General features: G+C 32.7%; 2 protein-coding genes across 2 annotated transcripts; one reads left to right on the top strand and one right to left on the bottom strand.

Annotated features, from left to right (window-relative positions):
* Nucleotides 1-12,655: 12,655 nt before the first annotated feature.
* Nucleotides 12,656-14,574, bottom strand: LOC108569644 (UDP-glucuronosyltransferase 2B9-like). The gene is made up of 4 exons (XM_017931275.1): nucleotides 13,756-14,574; nucleotides 13,484-13,703; nucleotides 13,208-13,427; nucleotides 12,656-12,914 (listed from the first exon to the last, which is right to left on the bottom strand). Exons 1-4 carry the CDS (start codon nucleotides 14,572-14,574, stop codon nucleotides 12,656-12,658), a joined length of 1,518 nt encoding a protein of 505 aa, XP_017786764.1.
* An 8,745-nt stretch (nucleotides 14,575-23,319) lies between these two features.
* On the top strand, nucleotides 23,320-24,087 carry LOC108569643 (RNA-directed DNA polymerase from mobile element jockey-like). The gene has a single exon (XM_017931274.1). The coding sequence runs from the start codon at nucleotides 23,320-23,322 to the stop codon at nucleotides 24,085-24,087; it is 768 nt and encodes a 255-aa protein (XP_017786763.1).
* The last annotated feature ends 2,179 nt before the right edge of the window (nucleotides 24,088-26,266 follow it).

Raw genomic sequence — 26,266 nt, 5'->3', positions numbered from 1 at the left:
CTTTTAAACTTGCTTAAATATTCATATATTTTTTCTGAATTTACATATTTGTATATGGGTGGATTTTTTTTTAAAGAACTTTATTTTTCCTTTTTTTGTTCATGGAAGTTAAATCAATGATGGGCACCAATAAATTCGGTTCGGTTTCGGCGTAACGAAAAAAGAAACACAGAGAAAAAATCCCTTCAATACATAATAAAACAGTTATGTATTCTATTGGAAAACTCGATTGAAACAAAACCATTTTTCTGTAATAAATATACAGCGTTCGCTGCATACATAGATATTGTGACGAGGTGTCAATAACATACATTTAATCTCTTTAAATTATTCAATGAACATATTTGAAATACTTTGCTCTTTCGGGTTTATTTCTGTTATTATTTGTCATTAAATTATTGTTAAATATTTTTTATTATGCTTTAAACTCAGTTTAACATTTATAACAATATATTAATTAGAATTTGATGAAAATTATAAAAAGTTGTTCGAATCTGTACTAAATAACTGTAACTGAATAATAGGGGTAAACATTAAAATATTTTGGTAATGTTGACGATTACTAAACTATATTTTTCAAATTATAATTAAATTTTCTATATAAATAGATTCAATAAAAGTTTTAAATTTAATATATGATATATGAATTTAATATATGATTTTCTCCCTTTTTAATGAGGCATTTTGGGGTAGTAGGTAAAAAAAGTTACTTGATGTACTAATTTATTAAAATAATTTTGGCCCTTAATTAGGGTTAAAAAAAATAAAAAATTAACTTTACAGATCAAATTGTATTTTACTGAAAATTATTCAATTACGAACGGTTGTTTATGTCTGATTTAAAGGTTGAATGAAATTTGTATAAATGGGAATACAGAAAATAAACGCAAACGTTCAGACATACTAAACGTTATTTGATCGGATTTTATCGTCAAAACGCTTTTGCAGAACTTTAACAATTAGCAACGTATTTATGATATTTACTTCGAATATTTTTTCGTTTCAACTTCTTCGTTTTTGCTGCTTATTCTTCATGTAGTATGAGGCGGTTGGAAGGTGGAGAAGCATTAAATTTTTCTGGTCCATAAAGCGAATTATTCGTGCTTGATTTGCCATCTCGCTCTCGGTTTAACGGTCGAACGAATCGGGGTATTTGGTCCTTAACGATTTCTTAATAAAGCAGCAAGAAATGGTCAATTAGGGCCATTTAGGTGTCATCGAAGGAGCATGATTTATTCGAACTACGATTGAAGAATCATGTTTTTTTATGTAACAAGGCAATTTGAAATGGTCACCGAATCAAGTAAATAGTGCTTTACTTTATTGATTATGCAAACGTAATGTTGCCCCGATTATGAAATTATTTATGAATCCAATATCGACGTACTAAAGGGTCAACGTATTACCAACAACCTCATAACAACATCAGATACTAATTAAACATTTAAGATTATAAACTTACAAACAACCCAATTAGGATAGATAATTATTAGTAATTATTATTGTATTTTTTGGTCTAATAAAGTTTTGTAGTATTAATTCATAATCAGTAATTAAGAATGATAACGTGTCCTTCAATACCCAAGATAATAAGATTAGATAATAGTTAACATTTTAATTTGATAAACTTAGAATAACTTAATTAAACGAAACAGATAATTATTAGTAATTAAGTTTCATTGCATCAATGTTTAATCAGGAATAATAAATAATACCGTGTCCTTTAATAGCTTATAGTATCATAAAAGAGACATAAAACAATCGTTACTACACAACTAAATGAAAGGATATAAATATATGTTTATATTATACCATTCGTAATTACAATATGAAAAAATGACAGGAAGGCAAAATGATAACACTTCTTTAATGAGATTTTGCAAGTACTATTACTATAGTTTTTTGCTGTAAATATTTTTTTTTAAATACAAAATTGTAAAACTTATTGTAAGATTTTGAAAACAAACTAAATGTTAATTGAACAAAATAAATACTAAAGAATTAGTACAAACATTATATATTTATAAATAAATAAGATCAGTTTCTTCCTTTTATACAAAGTTATTTTTTTGTGTGTTTTATTTTTGTATAAATAAATACATTAATTAGACAGGTTTCAAACAATGGGCGAATGTGGAGGACTATGCGAGTATACAAATTACTAAAGTACTTGTCAAGTAATGTATCAAGTATATTTTCTTGTTCAAACAGTCGTACATTTACATACTAAGCGCTACTTGAAATGTTTCTTGTACAAACATGATAAGAAATTGCTTTAAAAAAAGTATGTATAATTATAAAAATTAAATTATTAAAAAAAATCAAGTAAGCCTACGAGATCAAAAAAGTTTGGACGAAATTTTTTAAGTTTATTACTACGTTTAATTCATTTTGTGCATTGATTGTGCATATTTTTGAGAAAAAGTTTTAAACTCATTGAATATGGCTTGTTTTGTATGAAATTTATTTCAATAATTTGAAATAAAATTAAGTGATGAAAATGATTGCGGTTAGCAATTTAAATTTTTAAAAAATATTGGAAAAATCACATATATAATTAAGTAATTATATTGTAAAAATGCTAAATAAGTAAAAAAAGATTGGTAGTTTTCTAATAATCAAATATTTGAAAATTTGAATTATGCAACATTAATGCAAGAAAAGTCTATTAAAAAAATAATAAAATTGGCGTCAATTATTACGTAGATATTAATATGTGCAAAATCTAACAACCAAAACATATATAACAATGCATGTATGTTGTTGGTGATTGATGGATGCTGTTGGATAGAGGATGAGGAATGAACGCGAAGAACGTTTGCATGCATAATTTCTATCCGCCATAGAAATGCAAATTCGAACAATGATGCGTTGATTGAAGACCAAGGGATTCTCTAATTACAAAAATCACAGACTTTTCGACTCTTTCCAATCCATCCAATAGTCTCGACAGGTTAATACGACTGCTAAGTATTAATTAGTTAATCTATTGTCGATTTCCGGGTACTGAGGTTGCTTGTTGTTTGCCCAGGCATGGGAATACATTTAAATGTAAAGCCGTTGGGCGACCAGTGGATGGATAACGGTTGCAGCCCGTATGTAATTGGAATTGTAGGACAGAGTTAACAAATGCACAAGTGTCATTACATGTTTCAAATACGTTTGTGCCGGGGAAAAAGGGGCATAAATAATGGAGCGAGCAACGTACCGAACCCCGAAATCCCGGCCTGCCACGCGATTTGGGTCGCAGTATTGTTTCGTAGAATCCAATACATCGTTGCATAATCACATATATATATATGTGTATATGTATATATAGACATGTATGTGCGGGGGGTGGCATACATCACATATATTTATTGACTACGGAACGGTTTGACATGTTGATATACGCGTTCCTATTGCGGGGATTCCCCAGCCTGCATTTGCAGCGGCTATTTTAAGGCCTTTATTTTTCATTTGAACTCCTCTCTCTATTTCCATCCCTCGTTCTTTCATTCTCCTCTCTTTTTCGGTACAAAAAAAAAGTGGTTGAAACAAGAACCGAAAGGGAGCAAAACTAAATGTGGAGCAGCGCAAAATGAATACAGTGCACTGAAATGAAGGGATGTATCCACATCCACAAAAATGAAACAAATAAAATGGCAGCGAACACGCAGAACTCTCCGGTAAGTGGTTTATTTTGTTTGGTTGTTTTATTTTTTTTTTGTCTTTTTTTAGTTGTAGTAGTAGTAGTTAAGTAGCGTATGTATTGCAACCGAAATTAATTTCGGTCTTTGAAATGGGAGAAAAATAATAAGGCTGAAAACGAAATGAATGAAGGCCAAAACGCGAAATGAAATGTCGGTTTTTTGCAGCAAAGAAAAATTAGAAAATCGCGTCAAATTTATGACCGACCTGAGCTTATGCATGCCACCTGACGAAGTACACGTTATAACGTTGCCGACTGCAGGTTGTAAAGTTGATAGGTGCGAGGAGGAGTTCAGTTTCAGGCACGAACAAGATTGGGACAAAGTGATTGTTGTTTGCGTGTGCGACTGCGACCTGTAAGGATTGCGAGAAATTCTCGCTCACTCTCTCACACACCGAAAGAGTTTTTTTTTGATGAAGACTGACTTTTAGTTAGATGACTGATAACTAGCTTTCAGGTGTAAACATCTTGATTGTACTTCAGGGAATATATTATATAAATTAATAAAAATAATTAATAAGCAAAGGGTTGAGAAGATAAAATATACATACATTTAAAATACAATCTGTGTGAAAAAAGCAACCAGGGTTGAAATTATAATCACAATCATGGACGGCAAATAGATTTGTAAATGGATGTTTGACAGTGGATGGATATTTCTGATTAAGAAATTAATTTTGGACTTGAGTTGCTTGAAATGGGAATTGAGGTTAAGTTTTGGATCTAGAAGGATTCCTAGGTATTTAACAAGTGGGGATGACCATATGGAATGATTTATTTTAAGGCGCCATTTTTTGAATCATGATATGGTTAAGGATAGGAGGTTTTGAAGGTTATGTATTGACGATTAAAGGGAGCAGGCATGGGAAACCAAAGTATTGTCATCAGTGTATTGGAAGACATAAAAGTTGTGATTGAAGGTATTAGGGTCGGGGCTATATAAATCACAACAAAAAAGGTTATATAACAGATGAGTCAGATGTGAGCTTTGCGTGACACCCTCAAGCGGGTAAAAGGAACTGGAAAAGGAATTGTGGATTCCATTTTTAGTGAACGATTTTTGAAGGAGGTTTTTGATAATGTTAATGAGATAAAGTGGGAGTTTTAGACGGAAAAGTTTATAAAGGAAACCATGATGCCAAACAGAGTCGAAAGACTTTGCCACGGTGAGAGGTCTGGAATTTGGAAACCATGATAGTAAAGGGAAGGATAGTGGATTTTTAAATATTTCCGGGAATTCATGTATTCTATATAATTCAAGATATTCTTTGAAATTCACAAAAAGCTGTTTTAACTTTTCAGTTTTTATTTTTTTATTGTTGTTGCATATTATAAATCATTTTAAGAAATTCTATAATTACTACATTCTAATTTAAAGAATGGGTCAAAATTATAGAATTTTATTATGTTTACCTACGATTTATTAAAACGCAAAGAAAATACCGTGCGTATTTTAATGTTTCAACAGCTCCTAGTACAAACATGATTATAAACTTAATCAGCCGCTTTGAGGAACAAGGTGCAGTATGACATCAGCAATGTTCATTGACCTGTACGTAATGAAGAAGCTGTGTGTTGGTTGTACGACATAGTGTAGACGATAATCCATATGTGTGTACTCGTCGACGTGTTACTCCAGAACATCGCTAAGACGAATATTGAAACTAAATTTGAAGATGTGTCTATACAAAATTCATTAGTCCAACAATTTAGCTGATTTTTTTTTAATATTTCTCATTGTCAGTTGTGTTGTGTTATACCATCTTCAGACAATAGGTTTGTGCGTACAATTCGTCTATTATAAATATATGCGTAACATCGGCACAATTAGCTTCACCTAAAACTTTAATCATATCAAATAGGCTTATCCATGTCATCCTACTACACAAAATCAAGGGATTTCTTTTCTAAATTCATTTCTGACGTACTTTTGAAGAACTTCATTTTTTTTGGCGATCGATGATATAATTGCACCACTCGTCGGATTTGAGTTATAATTGGTAAAACTTCTTCATGTGCAGCATCACTTTCAACTACCAGTAAAACCCGTAATCCCGGTAACCGAACCATTTAATACACTTTATAAATAGGGTTGGTTTGTTTAACTCAAATTTTTAAAGTGCCGGAATGCATAATACTTAAAACTTGTCTAAAAATTACCGGAAACTGCATATTAATGAACCTGAAGAAAATGTATCTTATTTAATTAGTGAAAGTTATAATGCATTATTAGACATGTTTTTATATGGATTTATGCCGACATCAACTTTGTAAATAGGTTTGGTTTGTGTTTGGAGAGTGTACAAATATTTATTTTATTTACGATGTTGAAGTTATTCAAGCTGCTTTATGGAGGCTGAAGAGACTCTTTGCGCTTTGCACAAGTATTTACATAATACATGATTCAAATATTTAGAATTGAAATTCACTAATTTTCAGAATGTTGTTAATATTTTTTTTGTAATTTTTGTAATTGTTGCAATAGACATTGTTATTATATGAAAACTATTTTTATTTTTACTCAAAAAGTTTCTCAAATCAATATTTTATATTCACATTTAATATTTTATTGCTTGCTTACATTTTCTTTTATAATTCAACTTATTTCAAAACTAACAAAATTCTAACCTTATTTAACCTAACCTTCGTGACATACCTAACCTCAAAATATCTGAATAACTAACCTAATATTATTTCCTTTAAAAAAAATAACTCGGAATAATTTCATCTATTTTTAACTAGTTTAAAATAAAATTTGATTCGGTGCATACAAACTTAATATACAAAAAAATATGTTCTTGAATGAAAGGAAAGAATTTCGGTTCAAACAAAAAATGTATTTATTAAATTTTTCGTTTATTTCTGAATTTAGGAACGGCGCATATTTTCGTGTGCTTGGGTGCGCAAGAGAGGGCATACGTACGTTCCTTTCGTTATTTTTCCATCTGCATTTTTCTTTAATTTCATTTTCGCTGTCCTTGCATTCCCTCGAAGGAGCGGATCGCAGCAATTTCCCCGATTGCGAGAACGCGCGCCCTTATTCCTTCCTACTCATCCTCCTACACCTCTTCAACCTTCTTTTTCTTTGTGGGCGTTTTGTTGGAGGAGAAATTCGACTCGCTCACTCCCTGCCCATCCACTTGGGAGGAAAGCACGAGCCGAATCGCAATTAACCGACTTTTCATTATCATTCAGTCCCTTTCGCTTTCGGGGAAATTAATCGCCGCAAATCTAAAGTTGTCGTTCAGTTTTTGTTTCTGTTTATGCTTTTGTATATTATATTTGCTGCAATGGTAATCTGACTGATAAATATGAGGGACTTATCTGGTTTTAGAGTGCTACGAGAATGGGTGGTGGTTTGTTGATTTTGGTAAGGTCGAAGATCCGTTCGGCCTAATTAACTCGTTATGTTGATTTCCGAGCTTTGCCGTTCCGTATACAAATGAGGTAATTAGGGTCGTAATGGTCGTGCTCCCTAATATCGGTTAATAAATACACTTGTTAGTTAGCTTTTGTGGTCTGCGGTAAAGGAGGCATAGACGATACAAAGCTTTGCTATATTTTGAGTTAATGAACATAGATGTGACTATTGTCGTTACGTTTTCAAAATTCTAAAATTTTGTTTAAACGTCATTGTCATTATGAAAATTTCCGAATAAAAGTGTTTTTCTGGAAATACTGAAATTTGAAAACCGATTTTTTCAAAAGTCTTTTTTTTGCAGGAATCATAATTAATTTAAAAATATTTTTGTAATTTGAATATCTATCTTTATAAAAAGCATTTTATTTTCTCACTGTTATTATTTTCATACTGGATGATCCTTGATGTATATTCATCATCAAGGATCTTCCACTATGAAAATAATAACAGTATTTTCAGAAAAAAAGGTTTTCCAAATGGTTATATTTTAAATAAATTTGTAAAATGCGAAAAAAATAGTTGCTTGGAAATTTGGAAACTGATTTTTGCATAAACTTCAAGTTTTCCTGTACCTTTGTCATCTTAGAACGTCGTGGATGTTGACTATAAATGAATTGGTTTGAGTAGTAGATGAACTTGGATAGTTTCTGGTAGATATTCTTTATAGGTCAATTAGATGTAAGGTTATCAAGTTATCACTAATCTTAGAAGAGAAGTCGGATTATGGCCCTAAAGTTCAGACTCGTGAGAATACTTAGCATACGTGCGCTAGTCAACCACAGTCCTTATGATGATACCTCCGTCTTAGGGCCAACCTCATTATAATTTATGGCTGGATTGTGACTGTCAAACGCTGCCTCCGTCGCCGCTGCTGCCTCCATCGCCTCGCGCACACACACATATAATATAATTTATACATTCCGCATACGTAACATTTATTCCGTATTCCCAACATGCATCATTTATTGATTTACGTTTACCCTCCTAAAAGCAAACCTAAAAAAAAGAAAATCCGCGCTCTCTCGCATTCGTTTCCACTTATTTTAACTAATTTATTGCCACATATTGATCCTTTCATCCTTCGCCACAATAGCTCATGCAGCATCATTCAACACCCATTTATACTTTTATATATTACAAATTACTATTGAAACAAATAGAATTTATATTTCAAGTGTCGTCAATATTAATTCACGTTAATACTTAAATTTAAAAAAAGTAAAAGATAATATAAATATTCTATACATTTATTATTTTTTGTTTATAAATTATTAATTAAATAATTAGTTAGTATTTTCATTTAATTCATTAAAAAAACATTACAAACTTTATTATTTTGATTTAAATCTATGATTAGATTGTAATTATGATATTTATTTCAATATGAGATATGAAAATTATATTGCTGTTTTTTATAATAAGTTTTTAATAGTTTTTACTTTTTCTCAAGAAGAAATATTGGAAAAATGTTACTTTCATGAATTCTTGATAGTAATTTTTATGTTTTAGCAACCTTTTTTAGAGTGAAGCAATAGAATCAATGTTTCAATACTTCCGAAGCTGAGGATTGCCGATCACTGAATAGATTTAGAAGCAAACATTATACACACAAGAAAATATTTTTTTTAAATTATCCCCTAAAAAATATTTTTTAACCAAGCAAGCTCAAAATTTAATCGAAATTGCTTGTCCTCTATATTTGCAAAAAATAATTTTGCCGAGAAAAATATCAACTTATTTCGGCTCAGATCGTTCGTTTCATTTGCATTTCTGAAGTATCATCTTATATACCGAATTGAATTAAAAAATACAAATACTCATATTAATTATGCAGTTTTCCAGAATCTTTTTATGCAAGAAATATTTTTTGTAATTATCCCCTAGAAAAATAAATATTGTTAAGTAAATAATTTAAGACATTTTATCAAAATAGAAATTTAGATTGAGGGAAAGATATTATTGCAGTGAGTCATCCGTTAATTGAAAAGCTTTTTGGACTATTTTTCACGTATGAGGGAGAATGTTTCGAGTTCCTGCTGGGCTTTTTCGAAGCGTTTAAATAATGCATGAGATTACATCGATATAAAAATAAATGCGGGCGTTTCGTGAAAATGTAATTGCAAGAAGGTTTCTCCCCTTTCCGAGAGGGGAATGTAACGGGCTTGAGGGAATGAAATATCGGGAAAGTTTCTGTGGAGGCGCCGGACACGGTGTCTGAATGTACGCATGAGACTTAAAGAACTCGTCTGCGATATTTGTGTTTGTATATGTTTTATTTTCGAATGTGTTGTTTTTGTTGTGAGGGGGCGATAGCAGAGAGAGAGAGAGAGAGGGAAAAAGAAAGGGATGGACGATGCAGGCGACGCCCAATTCTTGATGCAATATATCCACGTCGCACGCAAAACGGGCTCAGATAAATATTCTTTATGTGCAAGTGCCCTTCTTCCTACGGCTCAGACCTCATCTCTTCTCTTCCCTTCTTCACCCTTTTTTCAGAACCTTCTATCTCATCCACATAAACATACATTTATATCGCGTTTTCTATCTGTGTCCTATCTCTCTCTCTCTCTATTTATTTAACAAATCCAGTTGCGCTGATATCGATCAACGTTTTGATGCGAGAGCGTGCGACACATGTCTACTCTCACAAAAGAAGATGTACATATGCGGATATACAATAGAAAGAACGAACGAACGATGGTAGAGTTCGCACGAAATGGCAGCAGCATCATTCCTGGTTTGTTCGTTATGCCAAATATATTTTTTTAAATATCTATCTTCTCAGAGACATGGCAACTCAATTTTTAAATATTTCTAGTATAAGACCCTGAACACTTTCATGAGGTACACTAAAATTTAAACAAAAATGTTACCTAATTACATAAATCTATTTTATTTACTACAATCTTATTTATTTAATTAGTAACAACTTTAATTAATTTGTTGGCAAAGCATCGGTTAAGACAGAATATATTATGCCATATTTATAATTATATAAATAAATCGTCTATTTTTTTAACAAATTATCGTGATTTATTTGTTGTAATTCAAATAGATTTCATTTTTATATAATAAAATAAAATTGGACCTGGAACTTTACCCTATGGTATTCCAATATATAATCCTTTTATCATTGTGTGACATTCCACATAAAAATAAATAGGAAGCAAGATTTTATAGTTGATTTGCATTTCTTTATAATACTTATTTTCTAGAATTGCACCTACAATGATTCCTTGTGATATTCCAATTTTTTTGAGTTTAGTTTTTTTTTAAAATATTATATTATATATTTTTTTAATTGTATTTTGCTGAATTAATAAGTTTTTTTTGAAAATTTCAAACCACACTACAGTGAATTCACACTAAGTGAGGTATTGCTGTAATTGTTATTAAAATGAACGTATTAAGTAACAAGACTCATATTATAAAGAGATAAGAAATAATTCCAACTAAAAATGATTTATATATAATTAATCTACTACTACCCAAAACTCCGCACCGTAGAACGACATTGATGAACGACATTTGATTATCGTAAGCTTGATTTACACTGATTAACACAATAATGAATTGCAATGTAATAATCGCATCTGATTTTCGCAAAATTTTGCAATTGCTTTAATTTGTATCTAAATTTTATGGACGCCGCGAAACCGACGGCCAGTATGCTAATTAAGCCCAGCCTCCTAATTAAAAGTGCTCCATAAACAGTGAACACATCGCACGGAATTAATACCAGATAAATTACACATTCGCTTTATTTATTTTCGCATGCATAAACACACATATATTATACAATTATTTTTGTTGTTGATTTTGTTGTTGTTGTTGTTCCCTTTGCTACATATAAATATACAAATATATATTATCGGCTTTTGTTGTTGCTACTGCTGCTGATGACGTGGCTCGGTTACGTTCCGCGTGTTGGTCCTTGTTTGTTTTGACAGCCGCCATGCGCGATATTATTTATTTACCCGAAATTGCGATTTTATCGGGGCGTTTGCCCAAATCGAATGTTTAAAATTTAACAGATGGAAAATAGCCAATCGACAGCGTGAAACGCAACATACAAAAAAATGCGTACGTCAAACGAAACATTGAAATAAAAAGTATATAAATATGTGAAATGGTAATGAATAAAAATGATATTTATTTTCGCCACACGCAATGTACGTTTTCAATTGGTAATATGCAAATAATAACCTCAACGCGAAAATAATTACGGACTCATTGAAACCAAATTAAAATTGATTATTTATGCGAACGAATTTATTGCATTGTTGTAATTTATAGTAATGTTGCATTGTTTTATTGATTATATACTTATAATTCGTATCTAATTTTGTATGAGTATGTCATTTTTTTAATGTGATATTTTAAATTAAAGAAACCAATTGAGTATTTACTTTAAATTAATTATTATCAGCTGTTAACTGATGCTGGACCTTAAAAAAAATCTTATTGATTTCTATTTATGAAAATATTTAATTCACTGAACCTTTCTGAAAATGTATTTTGTTGTTGTTGGTGTCTTCGTTTAATTTGGGGAATTTTCATTGATTATCTTGCAGAAATATGTATCTTAAATTCCATGTAACATTTAAAAAAATACATGATAAGAAAATTGTAACTTAAAATGTAATAATTTCATATTTGATGCAAGATTAAAATATGTTGATTCTATAATAAATCAATATTTTCACGTATTATAAAAATTAAAATCAAAATATTTTCAAATGAAATATAGATTAAAAATGAATTATTGAAATATAAGCTAAATTATTAATAATAATATTTTTTTATTGCAACAGTCAAAAATAATTAAACATTTTAATTTACAGCAATAATAATTACACAAAAAAGGATTATATACTACATAGGGCCATAGATATTTCTGTCCACACGAAATTATATATATGACACTTTTCGAAATTCTACCTTTCTGATTGATTTTATATTTATTTTTTTATATTATTTTTTGCATCGAAGATTCATTCCTTTGTTGCATAAATCATTGTGTAACGAGACCAGCTGGGCGGCTTAGATTACCATTTAGCTGTAAATAAGAAAACAAGTACTTAACACTGTTGTTCCATAATAATAACAGCAGTGCACAGCGTGTGTTTGTGTGTGATTAGGGAATCGATGTTGTGTTTCTTATTATAGAAATAATTGGAGTGAAATTTAGAGGCGGTTTTCTCGCTACAAGCACACAAATACGTACGTACATTCTCTTGCATGTACAGTACACATACAGAGAAAGAGAACATATCTTGGGCCAACACGAGAATCAATGGCGAAGGCGAAACGAAAATAGGTCGTGAAGTGGAAACCTGCAAAGCGAACCGGAGGAGAAAACTTTGCTCATTTCGTGATAAGCGGGCAAACACGCCACCGTATCGTTATGTTGTAAATTTTCACCAGACCCCCTTCAACATACACACGTACAGAGGGGAAACCGCCCAAAAGTGGTGGAAATCAATATTGAATATGGGAAAATTAATTCGCATTTTAATTAGTTTATTTCAATAAGTTAAAAGTTACAGTACGAAACGGCAGGTGAGCAACATTTTGGTGAGCTTCATGAAGACGTAGATGATGGTGAAGCCGCACACTGCTAAGAAACCGAATACATCGAGCATGAAGTACTTGTAATACGGCATGTGGATGGCAGGGCTTCGCAGATGGTACGCTCCCTTATGGCGGATTACGTACTCCGTCCACCAGACCACAGTGTCCAAGGCCGACATAGGTTTGTCCAAAGCGACGTTTGCCAAATTCGTGATTTTTTCCTTGCAACTACATGAAGACAAAATAAAAAATATGATTAGTCTTCAAATTGCATATGATTGCAAGATTTAATTTAATTTCATACACAATTTTATGAAAAAAATCTGGTGATAAAGATTTTACAGTAATATTTGATTTTAGAATAATATTTGAACATATATTACAGTTTTGATCAACATATTCTTAGTCAAGTCAAGTAAATGAATATTTATGAAGCAGTGAACTTTGTTATTTTAGTAAAAATCTCAAAAACATTTTTTTTTGTTAAATTGATTTCTAAAGTGAACATAAACTAAACTTACGATGGATCATCCATGACTTTGTGAACAGTCTCGATTAACTTCTGTTTGGTCAAGTCCAAGAAATCGAGCCTACGTCCAATACCGATATCCTCGACTTTCCTTGCATTTCCCGGTTGATCAGCGAAGAAAGGCACGACGACCAATGGTACTTTAGAGTAGATAGCCTCTTCGATGGATTGGAGACCTCCTTGCATGATGAAGAGCTTAACATTGGGATGTCCTAAATAATTTAAATAGTTAAAATCGATTATACTTATTGAAACAATGAAGACCAACTTAAAATGTCCTGCTGCGGTAACCAATTCCTGATTTGGACATTCTTAGGTTTGTTGGGCAGATCCGCTTCGAATTTCCACAGGACATCGTAAGGAAGTTCACTCAAAGCATCCATGATCATTTGGAGCTTGTCTTTTGGTAGCAAGTTGCTCTTGACGTTGGATCCGAAGCTCAAGTAGATGACGCCGCGCATGGAGTTATCCAAATATTGTTTCAAATCCTTCAAAGATTAAGGTAAATGTATGTTGGTTTTAAGATTGTTTAATTAATACCTTTGGTAGAGGTTTTGGTGGTTTGATGTGCATTCCGCTAATTTCGATCACATTTGGTACATTTGGTCTTGGCACGTAAATACCAGGGTTCACGCTAACGAAGGCCAAACTAGCTTGACGTTCCAAAACTCTGATATCCTTCTTAACTTCAGGGAAGAAAGTGCTGACTTGTTTATTGAAAATCTTCTCGAGGCTTTTATCGTAAATACGGAAAGAGAAGGAGAATAGGACGCTCTGTACTCTTTCCCAGAAGCTGAGATCTCCGGAGAACGGAAGATGCACATCTGGGTGAGTGATAGGGTGACTGGGGTTTCCGAAGATGTCGTGGTGTCCCAATCCGAATGGGATTGAAGCAATACCCACCAACGGCACATTCCAGACTTCCTTAAGAGCGTAAGAAGTTGGCCATAAAAATTCGGCTAAGATCAGATCGAATTTCTGGTTCTTATCATGGATTAGAGCTTGAACTTCCGGCGATCCAAATTGCGCATCCAAAACATCCGTGTACAACTCGATGAAGGCCTTTATTCCGCTGATCTTCTTCTCCGACGTCGACCCCAAAGAGCCGATGTTGTGCTTCTTCCAGATCCCGTAGGAGAGATCGTGCAGATCGATTTCGGTGAGGTTCGTGAGTGACTTGTCCTTTAGTGGATCCGTCGTGACGACGACGAGTTCGTGTCCCCTGAGGGACAGCTCTTTCCACACCGGTTGGAAGACCGATTGGTGGCTAATCGACGGCGTCGGGAAGAAACCCAATATCCGAGCGGATTCCCCATTATTTACCAGCAGAAGGAAACACAGATTTATTATGAGCAGCATCGCCGTAAATCTCCTCGCTCGAAGACGAGATTTAATAAGTGCGAAAAAGGGGATGGACGTTGCGCGCACCACCGTCTACAGACTACGTTATAAACATCCGATCAGTCCACGTCGAGGTCTTATGAAACCTCTTTATCAGATAATCTCAGATAAATGGGTTGAATTTGGGACAGATAACGACGCACAACATACACGAAAAAATTGATGTAACAACAGAAAAAAATCACTTAGATTTATCTCCCAGTTTATGCCTTTCCAGTTTACTAGCATATATACAACAATTTCTAATAATAAGTATACGTAATAAGTGATAATTTAAAAATTTTATATTTTTCATTCATTTTGTTTTTAAGAATCTAAATAGTTTTCTTTGCAATAGACATAAACTTTCCATAGTATTTTCAGTAATTTAAATTCATCGAGTACGGAGATATCTTATACACGTTGTACGTCAAATTTAAAAAAAAAAATAAAAACTAATATTTTCCAACTAATTAAGCAAGTGTAATAAATTTTAACTAAAATTATTTTTCATTTTTGAATCAAAATGAGCCGTTATTTTTTAAATGCAAAAATGAGTTAATGATATTTTTTGTAAAATATAGATATCCTCATTTTATATTTATAATCATACATTCAATGTAGCACGATTTCTTGATAAAGTAATCAAAAGAATTTTAGCTATACAATGTTATCGCAAAAATATTAATGTAAACCCTTAAATATCTCTATGAAAAAATGGACTTATACAACTTTTTAAAATGAATATTGGCATTCATTGTTAAATTTATGATAAAGCTATATTATTTAATTTTTAAAAATAACTCAATTTTTTGTATTATTTTTTTTTTAATTTAATGCAATGGAATGGAATTTGAAATTATACGTATTTTTGTTTTTCTACGTTGATTGCAATGAAAATATGTAACATTTGCGTCTGGTTTATGAAAACAGACTGCGGTCGATTGCGCAAAATGCAGAGGAAACCAAATTAAAAACTATGCATCTTCTGGTTAAACGTATTTTCTTTCCCATCCTAGTCATTCCTGCGGTATTCATTTTCGTTTTGCGGTCAGATAAAGTACTTGGTAAAGTCAACAGAGGAATAGCTCCCAGTGAGATGGAGTGTTTGTTTGCTTTGGAATAGAGAAACACAGAGAAAGAGAGAAGTCGAGGAAATATGTACTTTCTAATATATTTAAATAATGGTCGTATGCAAAAGGGACCGCAACTCTGCGGTTTTCATGCCTTGTTGTTGTTGGCAGGATTCTGGGGGTGTTTCTAGATCCGCCGTTTGGAATTAAATTTCTGATGCACAAATATACTTTTATTCACATTGCAAGTCTCAAAGGGATTTATTATATAGCGGCCCTATTGTAGGAACTATGACCAACTAACGACAACTAAATCTAATATAACATTTTCTTTCTCCATTTATCCCAATAACATCGCTGCTGCATGAATTTCTCAATAGCTTTTTGATGCGTTTCATCATATTTCTCTTATATAAAAATGTCCAATTACGAAAATGCTTTCATTTTCCTAATAATAGAAATATGCAAAATCAACATAAATCGCAGCAAAATTTGTGTATTAGTTTACATCGATTTTAGAAATAATTCAGTTCAGACCTGAAACCGCATTCTCGGGTCGTGCTGTTGAATAATTCCATTTGCCTTGAATTTGGGATGGATGAGATTGTCTCGACTTTCTTAGCACCACGTCGAAAGGTTTCCCCTGTTTCTCCATTTCATTCCGATGCCCGTTTTTTCCCACTCCTCTAATTCCCCTTGCAAAACCACTGATTCACAAATTTTATTTACCTTGTCCACATCCACTTTATTTCTTTTCATTTTCAATAAGCTAAATTGAATAAACTATTTGTTATATGATACAATATCGAAGGATTACGAATTATCGTGGCAACTGAATAATAATGTCAAACATATACGCATATACCAACAAAACAAACGAAAACAAAAATAAAACATGGGAATGGGAAGCAACGCATTCATTTCGCAAAGGGAAAACATTACGATATTCAATAAGAGGATTATACGAATAAGGGAATGTTTTGTTATCAAAATGCGAGAATTCTTGTTCAATTATTTTGATTAATCATTACGATCCATGAGGGGTTGGTGGTAATACTGCAAATAAATAAGCCATACGTATCGAAACGCGGATTTACAAATACCCACTTACATAAAGCATACTGTTTTATTAGTTGTTTCATGCATTTAATTTCATTACATTGCCATAATTCTGAATACATTTTTTGTTTGTTTATTATTGAAGTCGCTTTATTCTGAAGTTTCAAGATCATTACAACACGCTTCAATTTTATTGAATTTAGAGTACCGAAAACATGTATTATTTAAATTCCACACACAATTTCTTTCATTTTATTTTTAATTTCAGCAATTTTTTTTAAATAAAAAAATGATTGATGTATGCCCAGAAACGCCTATTGTCAATTGCTTTTTACAGCAGTGTATTTTTATTTTTATTAGATTGCTGTAACTGTAAACAAATTTCAGTTTTTTTAATATTTTGAATACTTCATTATTGGCATGAGTAGAATAACTTTACAATTTTGTTAATCGAATTTGGGAATCGCAATATTTTCAAAGCTTTGGTTTCAGATGAAATTAACACGAAGTTAGTGGAATTTCAATTTCTTCGTTGTAATATCTTTCAGTCTTTTGAAACTTTCTCGTCTGAAAATAAATCATTTCTTGTCGAGAGAGGATCGACTTTTCGCTTGAAGATATAATAATAAGAGGACGCTCTTCAAGATTATCATTACCGTCTATATTTTTTTGTTTGGACTCTTTAGCGGATGCCTTTTGAACGGTTTGCGAACTACCCAAATTGTTTTACAAAAAAAAAATAATTGAAACGTATAAACCTTTTATAATCTTGGAGCTTATTACAATTAGATGGGATTAAATGTAAAAAGGACTTTAATATAAAGCGCGACGCCGCCCGCGTCTTCTGTTCCTTCGGCGTCTTCTCGTTGCCTTCCATTGAGCATGAAAAAAAACGCGTAATCGGATTTTCAAACAAATTTCGCATCCTTCGCCTCTTCGAACAAAGAGAATCAGACAAGAAGCTGAAGGAATATAATGTAATAAAGAAGCGATGAGCGACATTTAATTTTTTTTAAATGATGTTGATTTATTTTAGATTTTATTTCTTTGTGTGTTGTGCAATAATATAATGAGGGTGAGGTGAAACTGGGTCTAAACCAATATTTTGATTTTTTTGTTGAGGAATTTGCGTGAAGATGGATGCTTTTCAATGGGATTTAGAACTTGAATGGATGATTGACGGGGTTGAAGGACGGTAAATAAAAGGCGATTTGATTAGACGGATTAATCCTGGATTTGACAAATCCGCTATTTACGATCGTCCGGTTGGTATAAAATATTGAAGGGGGTGGTGGAATGGTCGATGTTGGTGCGAGAGCGATTAATAGACCCGTTCGCTTTTTATTACTGTATATTTCATAATATGCCCCATAAAATCCATTATGTTTAGTTCCATTGAGGTGGAGGGTGGTTGGAAGAAGAGGAAGGGCATTAAAATATAGCGAAACAGGGGAGGGAACAACAACATCCCTTATAATATTTTTTTTGCGTTGTCTGCGCGTCCGCTCCATATCTCGTTGTGTGTGCTGCCCTTTTCATTTATATTTTTTTCGTGTGTCTCTTGTTTTCTTGGTCTTTCGGGTCGGCATAAATTCGAAGTATAAGACTTGTCTGCCGCCACCGCCGCAGAAACGACGACGAAACGAGGTCATCGCGATGCAAGTCATGTTCACGATACTATCGATCTACCCCATAAAGTTGCCTTATATCAAAATGAAGAGCCTGCTTAGACCCACGCTTATGTACACTAAACCGCAACGCAAACCGCCCCCGGGGTCCTCCCCTAACCGCAAGGACGACAACGGCGAGCGCCCTCCTCCTCCAACACCTTCGAAAACTCAACAACGTCCATTGAGGCACACCGTAACACATCAAGTTTCCTTACAAATTCTATATAATAAAATCCAGTTACTATAAATTACTTTGGATCAAATACAAGGTTGCATTTGCGCTTAAGCTGATGAAATATTGAATATATTTTTACTTCCAATTAGATTTTTCATTCCGATTTTTTCTTGCATATACACTTCTTTTACATTATGGATGTTTTACTAATATTCCACCCTATTTTTACAGACTTAAACCAAGTGCGTAACGAGATACAAGGTACCCCACGTTGTGCGCCAAATTAATAAAAAATATCGTAAAAAATATTTGGCAGTATTACATTTACATATTTAACTTTTTTTTAAACTTTTATTATTTATTCACAACCTGCCAACATCTCTGGCTATAAGTTGAATGTTTTTTGCCCAAGACAGAAGAAAATAAAAAGCATGGAGCGGAACGATTTCCCATCGGAAATTTTCCTATAAAAATTTATAAATTTAAGTAAAAAGAAATAATTCGATGACAATAACAACCCAAATAAACATTGATTTTGACGATACTATGAAACTTTAAACAATAAAACTAACTTTTATTTTCTAAAGGGGAGGTCGAAAGTGTTGTGTCTCTTTAGTCTGTGGAGGGTGTCACTATTGTCTAAGAGGGATAACGCGAGACTGTTGGGGTGGTTTTCCAGTCTGTTATGGTAACGGACACTGAATATGGGGATTTCACTCTTAACAGTGTTCATGTGGAGGTCGTTGTGTATCGTGTCGTTCGGCACGTACCAGCTTGCACCAGGGTATGGCAGTCACTTGGACAGGGAGCTTGCACCAGGGTCCGCAGGCAATTGGACTGGAAACGTTGTAGGATCTCTTTCCACTTGCACCAGTTGCAGGCACTTGGACTGGAAGCGTTGCAGGATCTCGATGTTGGAATTGCTGGCTGTTCCCCAAAGCTGGATGCCGTACGTCCACACCGGCTTCAGCACTGTCTTATAAATTAATAGTTTGTTGTCGAGGGATAGTGTGATCTTCTCCAACTTTGTATATCAAGAGTTTGTTGTCGAGGAATAGTGGAGATCTTTTGCCGATCAGCCAGTACATTTCGCGAACTTGATGCCCAGTTGCTTCCTCTTGGTTGCGATGTGCTTCTTCCACGTGAGTCGGCGATCCAAGAACAAGCCCAAGTATTTGGCATCGTCGGCCGGTAGTGGGATATTTCACGTGAGTCGGCGATCCAAGAACAAGCCCAAGTATTTTGCATCGTCGGCCTGCGGGATGATTTTGTTGTTCAGTGTGACCGGGGGGCAGGTTCCGTTTTTGAGGGTGAAGGTGACATGGCTGGATTTGGTTTCGTTGACTTTAATCCCCCACTTCCTGAGCCAACCCTGGTACCCGTCGAGATGACTGTAGTCCACGCACAGCAATAACCGGATATTTAACTAACCGAACGAAATTAATTTTAACTAAAATATCTGTAATCCGCCATATAATTAATGTTCGCTGGAATAAATTGCAAAATAAATATTATAGGACATAATAAAAAATATATGAGAAGAAAAATAATTTATAATTATTCAAGAAGCAACAATAAAGTATTTGCAAATAGTATCCATGTATATTTGAAATGTTATGATTTATATTTATTTTATAATATTTTCTGTGAAACAAGTCAATATGAGTTATATTATTAAATTTATTCAAATTATAATCTGGAGTAAACTAAAATATCTACTCCATATTAAAAATATTGAAATTTCAAACTTAATTTAATAATTTTTGTATAAAGTCAGAAAATCTAATTAAAAAAAATTGAAATTGGTAAGTTTTCCCTTTGCCAAAACTTTTGCACGGGTTGGGATAATAGCGAATAAGCAGAGCGCTTTTGTTTCTCTTTTATTATATTTTGAATTTTTCTTTGGGGGTGCTGTTGCCGACGCAAAGGGGGAAGGTGTTGGGTTCGATACTTGTTTTCTTACTAAGTGAGAATCATCAATTACGACGATGTTTTCTGGGACGGTCGAGATAACGAAAGCATTTATTTATGAGTTTGCTTTATTCCTTCCAGCCGCGGATGGGGACGGGCAGATCTTCTTCGTCGACCCCCACCACGCTCCGCGCATATCGATTCCTTTACGTAATTATCAGACTCATGGTCCTCTGGATTACTCTCTTTACTCTTTTTTCAATCTCTTTAATATTACTATTATCGTTCTTCCCCTTCCGATTGGTACGGATTTTTTTTTGTATAATAATGCATAATGCCAAATTTTGTATATATTTATTCTATTATTTGCGGCCATTGTTAACGTATTTCCCTTCCTCTTCCTCTTCACTTTCCCACTACTATTTTTTGTTCTTTTTTAAATCGATGTTGCAGCAGCATCCCCATTGTGTATGCGGGTTTCCGGCTTTGGATTATTGCTAAATTAATTTTCCGTTAATTGCGTTTAATGAATCATTCCGATCCGATCGGCATCCCATGTATTTATAATAAATTCGGACAGCGATTCATGTCCGTAATACGATATATTAAATTTCGGCTTTTCCGGCAAATCCGGCGATCACTTGGAATTTGTTTTCCGGGGATTTTGGTCGTGCACTAAATCAACGACTTCACGCTTTCATTAATTGCCATGTACAACTTATTCTGTGCACACTTTTCACAACTACTTTTTTTGTTATATCCTCCACTTCATTCAATCTTCTCGTTTCGAGCTTCATTCCATAAACGAAATCGATTAAATCAAAGTATTTAAGTATTCTTTATATTTAAGTATTCTTTACTAAAATTAACATTTAAAACATTCTATGAGATGAAATAATTATCATAGAACATTATATTTTTAAGTTCCAATTCGATTTTTTCAATCATAATTATTAAAGTACGTTAATATTACATTTCCATACTTGAAGCAGTTTAGTACATTTTTTTATAAAATGATTGTCATGAATGCCTCATATATTTTTGTACTTTTTTCATATTTTTTTTAAGTTGCTTAGCTTAATAGTTTTAATAGCTTTAGTATTAAAACTACTAGTTTTCAACACTCTTTTACTATTCAACGAAGTTCACTAAGTAAAGTTGTTTTATACTATTTTCAATAATAAATTACAATAAATTATATTTAATTGATTTTTTTTACAGCATTATTTTATAATAATGTACATATTTTTAAGTTTATTGTTAAGATATTTTTTTTTAATCAAAATCATTGAAATATTTTACATATGAATGATTATTATAAAAACAGAAAATAATTTTGAGAGGAATACATGCTCAAAACAAATTATCGACGGAGACAATGGGACAAGAAAAGTAATCTTCAGATAAGTGATACAAAGATGACCTTTTTATCAGAAAGATTTGTGTCTCGAAATGCCTTATCGATACAAGCGGAAGTTGCATTTATCGAGATTTCTCTATTGTATTTTTTTTAACACAATAAATTAATATTTTGTCACTTAATATTGATAATTATTTATTATTTAACATATTTATTGGCCACAATAATGTGCGAATGTCAATACAAAAATGGAATATGACTCGGATTCTTAGCTAATTTTTTTCCTTCTCTATACATTACATACAACGATCTCGAAAATACAATCGCAACATCTAACCATATATATGGGCAAACACCACTAATAATGTGTTTTTTTTTTGATAAAAATCTTAGCAAAATTAGTGTAATTTTTGTTTCCACTTTTGTCAACTTTTATGTTGTCGACTTCTATAATGTTTTCTTTTCCTATAAGCTTTAATATAGAAAAATAAAACATTATTTTTAACTAATTATATAACATTAATATGTCACATTTGCTTTATTGTTTTAGTAGACACATTTATCTTCGTTATGCCCAATCATTGATTACGTTTTGGGTAAACTGCGTTGAGAGAAAGGATTATATTGTAAATTTACGAGGCGTAAATCGTGTATCTATATATTTTTAAGCATTTTCACATAATTATTTTGTTATTCGAGATAAAAATTTAGTTGCAAATTCAGTTATCGTTTTTAATCTCAACGTAATCTTTGATCCTTTATACACTTTTCCTCTCGTTATTAGTTCTGAAGATAACATGTATGTAGGAGAGAGAGATATGATACTTTATGGAAATTAGGAATTGATCTCGGCAATAAACCAAAGAATTGGCGCGAAATTAGAAATTGCTTGCTTGGCGTAACGTCGGCGGAGATTGCATGCAAATCGGGGAGGAGACGATCATCGATTAAAATATACTCTCTATCTCTCTTCTTTTTTCTTCGTGCTTTCCGCAGAAGCTGAGCTGCATCTAAGATTTTCTCCACCCGCTTAAATCACTTCGAATCTTGAACGATATCACTTTTAATTCTAAAACTTGACTCGATTAAGTTTTTTTGGCGACAAACCTGATTTAAGCCAGAATATTTCCATTTTTATTGCATTTGTTTAGTCAGGCTTATTCATCTTTTCGCTTTATTCATTTATAATCAAAAATTTCACTTTTAATGACAAAATAGTAGTGATTTTCGTCATTATATTATATTATTAAATTGAAGCATTTATAATTTTCTATTTAAATAAGTGAAATAATCCCATAAGATTATGTTATTCAAATATTTAAAATTTTATGGAAAAAATATTTCCATATTTTTTTTAATAGTTTGTCAAGTTTATTATTATTTTTTAAAATAAAAATCTCATTTATATATCCAAATTAATCAATTAAATAATCACTTATATTATGTTCATCAAATATTTAAAAGCCAGCAAGATCCATGGTCAGTAGTCCTTTACAGCAAAGCAATTTGGTTTTAATTTTCTTATTATGTTATCTTGTTGAGTTGTATTATGATATTTTTTACTATGCTGATGACACTGCGATCCTAGTCAGGCATACATCCATCGAACATGTCACGAGACTACTTCAAAAGGCCCTTGATGAACTTGAAGATTGGTTTCGGCTCTGGCGGATTGATGTTAATCCAGCTAAGAACGTCGCAGTGTTGTTCTCTCGAAGGGGCGCCACACCAGCTGGCGAGCTAACAGTTTTCGGTGAAGAGGTTGAGTGGAAGCCTTCAGCCAAATATCTGGGAGTCACCCTTGCTAAAGGACTGCGTTTTAAGCAGGACATAGAGATGGCCAGGAACAAAGCCTGTGCCACTATCAGATTACTCTATCCCTTAACAAACAGGAAGATCCGCCTTAACTCCCAAAGCAAGTTGGCCATCTATAAATCAATTATCATATCTGGCATGACTTATGCGTCTCTTGCTTGGGGCCATGCAGCGCACACTCACATGCACAAGCTGCAAGTAATACAAAACAAGACTTTAAGAACCATTTTCAATGCTCCCTGGTACGTCAGGAATGAGCAACTGCACCGTGAGGCCAACATACCTTACCTCTCCGAATACATGACGAAGACAGCGACGAAGGCTTTTGCCAGAGCTGAGACCCATACAAATCCTCTCCTGCAGGAGGCCATCGATTATGACCTGGGTGATTACCACATCCACAAAAGGCCAAGAATGGCCGCTACCTGACAACACCAACACTTTTATACGATAGAACATCCCTCTCATGCATCATCACATGAGCCATTAGGCTGAAACTTACTCCTTAAAGTCATGAGCCGAAAGGCTCAGTTTTTACTCCCCCAATAAAAATCACCACCATGCTTCCTTCAGATAAAATGCAACGGGATCATTCCCCACCTAGCCACATGTATGAAAAAAAATCCATTTCAGATAGTTTGTTCTGTTTATATTGTTGGTACGTGACGAACGACACGATACACAACGACCTCCAAATGAACATTGTTAAAAGTGAAATCCCCCAGTTCAGTGCCCGTTACCAGAACAGACTGAAAAACCACCTCAACAGTCTCGCGTTATCCCTGCTAGATAATAGTGACACCCCCACAGACTAAAGAGACACAACACTCTCGACCTCCCCTTTAGAAAATAAAAGTTAGTTTTATTGTTTAAAGTTTCATAGTGCCGTCAAAATCAATTTTTATTTGGGTTGTTATTGTCTTCGAATTATTTCTTTTTAGTTAAATTTATAATTATTTATAGGAAGATTTCCGATGGGAAATCGTTCCACTCCATGCTATTTATTTTGTTTTTTCTGTTTTTATTTTGTTTTCGATTTATTGCCAGAAAGTATTAGCAGATTGTGAATACATAATAAAAGTTAAAAAAAAAATATTTTTTAAATTTTTGTTATGAAATCATAAATATGAAATCATTTGTAAATTATAAAAAATGGGAAATCTTTTAAACCGAAAAGAGCTGTTATTAAATAAAGTATTTACGATGAACGTGCTTAAACTTAGGACTTTGCAAACCAAAAAAAATATCATCCATCCAAAAATATCAATTCTGAACTATATATTTTACAGCGATAAAGGATGTAACGTTTGTACGCATTAATATCTAGTCTTTCTATTCTTTTTGCCTTTCTTTTTTCTTTCGTTCTCGCATTTTCTGCAGTTCTTTGCCAGAAACTGTTACAGACGAGAAACTTTTCCGAACTTATTAAAAATTAAATCGCTTTACAAAAATAACCGTTTCGCGAATTCGAAAGAATAGGTTATTTAATATGGGAAATCTCTTAAACCGAAAAGAACTGAGATTAAATAAAGTATTTACGATGAACGTGCTGAGTAAATCCACGTCTTAAATTAAAGACTTAAACTTAGGACTTTACAAACCAAAAAAAACATCATTCATAAAATTCTGAACTATATATTTAACAGCGATAAAGGATGTAACGTTTATACGCATTAATATCTAGTCTTTCTATTCTTTTTTCTTTCTTTCTCGCATCTTCTGCAGTTCTTTGCCAGAAACCGTTACAGACGAGAAACTTTTCCGAACTTATTAAAAATTAAATCGCTTTATAAAAATAACCGTTTCGCGAGTTCGAAAGAATAGGTTATTTAATAGATTATGACTAGTAGTTTCCTTCCGTCTTCTTCCAGTTCGTCCTTTTGTTACACATTTTCTCGCAGTTTCCTTTTGTTACAGTCTCCTTCATCCTTCCGGCATTCGCTCTTAAAAGCGTCATCATCGTCCATAGTGGAAAGTTTTATGCGGATACCCTTTGTTGCTCCGATCAATACATTTTTATATGTATTTATTTTTTTTATTAAAAAATAGTTTTATGGACGACGCAGAAATTCAAAGATTATGTGTGTCTACGGGATAGGCAAATTTCTGATAAACCGAAAGAATTTTTGATATTAAAAATAAAAAATTGTATATCTGTTTACAATAATCACAACCTTCTCAAATCAATTGTTGACTGATGGTCGATTTTTGTTAACAATGACAGAAATGTATTTAATTGAAACATTCATCACTTTACAAACAGTAAACATTTGCGAAAAAATTGTAATTTAAATTTCATTTATTATTTTAATTTTGGATATATATCAAGCCCCCAAAACATTATTTAATATAAAATTATATAAAAAATTAATGAACCTCAAGTTAATATCAGAAAACAATTATTTTTCATTATCTTATGACACCTTTGAATCGGCTTAAGTTTTGAGATTTTTTGAAATAACAAAAAAAAAATACAAATTTCGTACTTTTTTTATCAATAATCAATAAAATTTTTAAATGATATGATTTAATTAAACTTAAGTTAAGTCGCCCTACCCATTTCGTGGGCGCCGGTTCGAATCCTGGTCAAACCAGGACCTTTGTGAGC

This window comes from Nicrophorus vespilloides, unplaced genomic scaffold (genome assembly GCF_001412225.1).
Source record: "Nicrophorus vespilloides isolate i.1.1-1 unplaced genomic scaffold, Nicve_v1.0, whole genome shotgun sequence".
Lineage (NCBI taxonomy): Eukaryota > Metazoa > Arthropoda > Insecta > Coleoptera > Silphidae > Nicrophorus > Nicrophorus vespilloides.
This window is presented reverse-complemented; position numbering and strand designations above follow the sequence as displayed.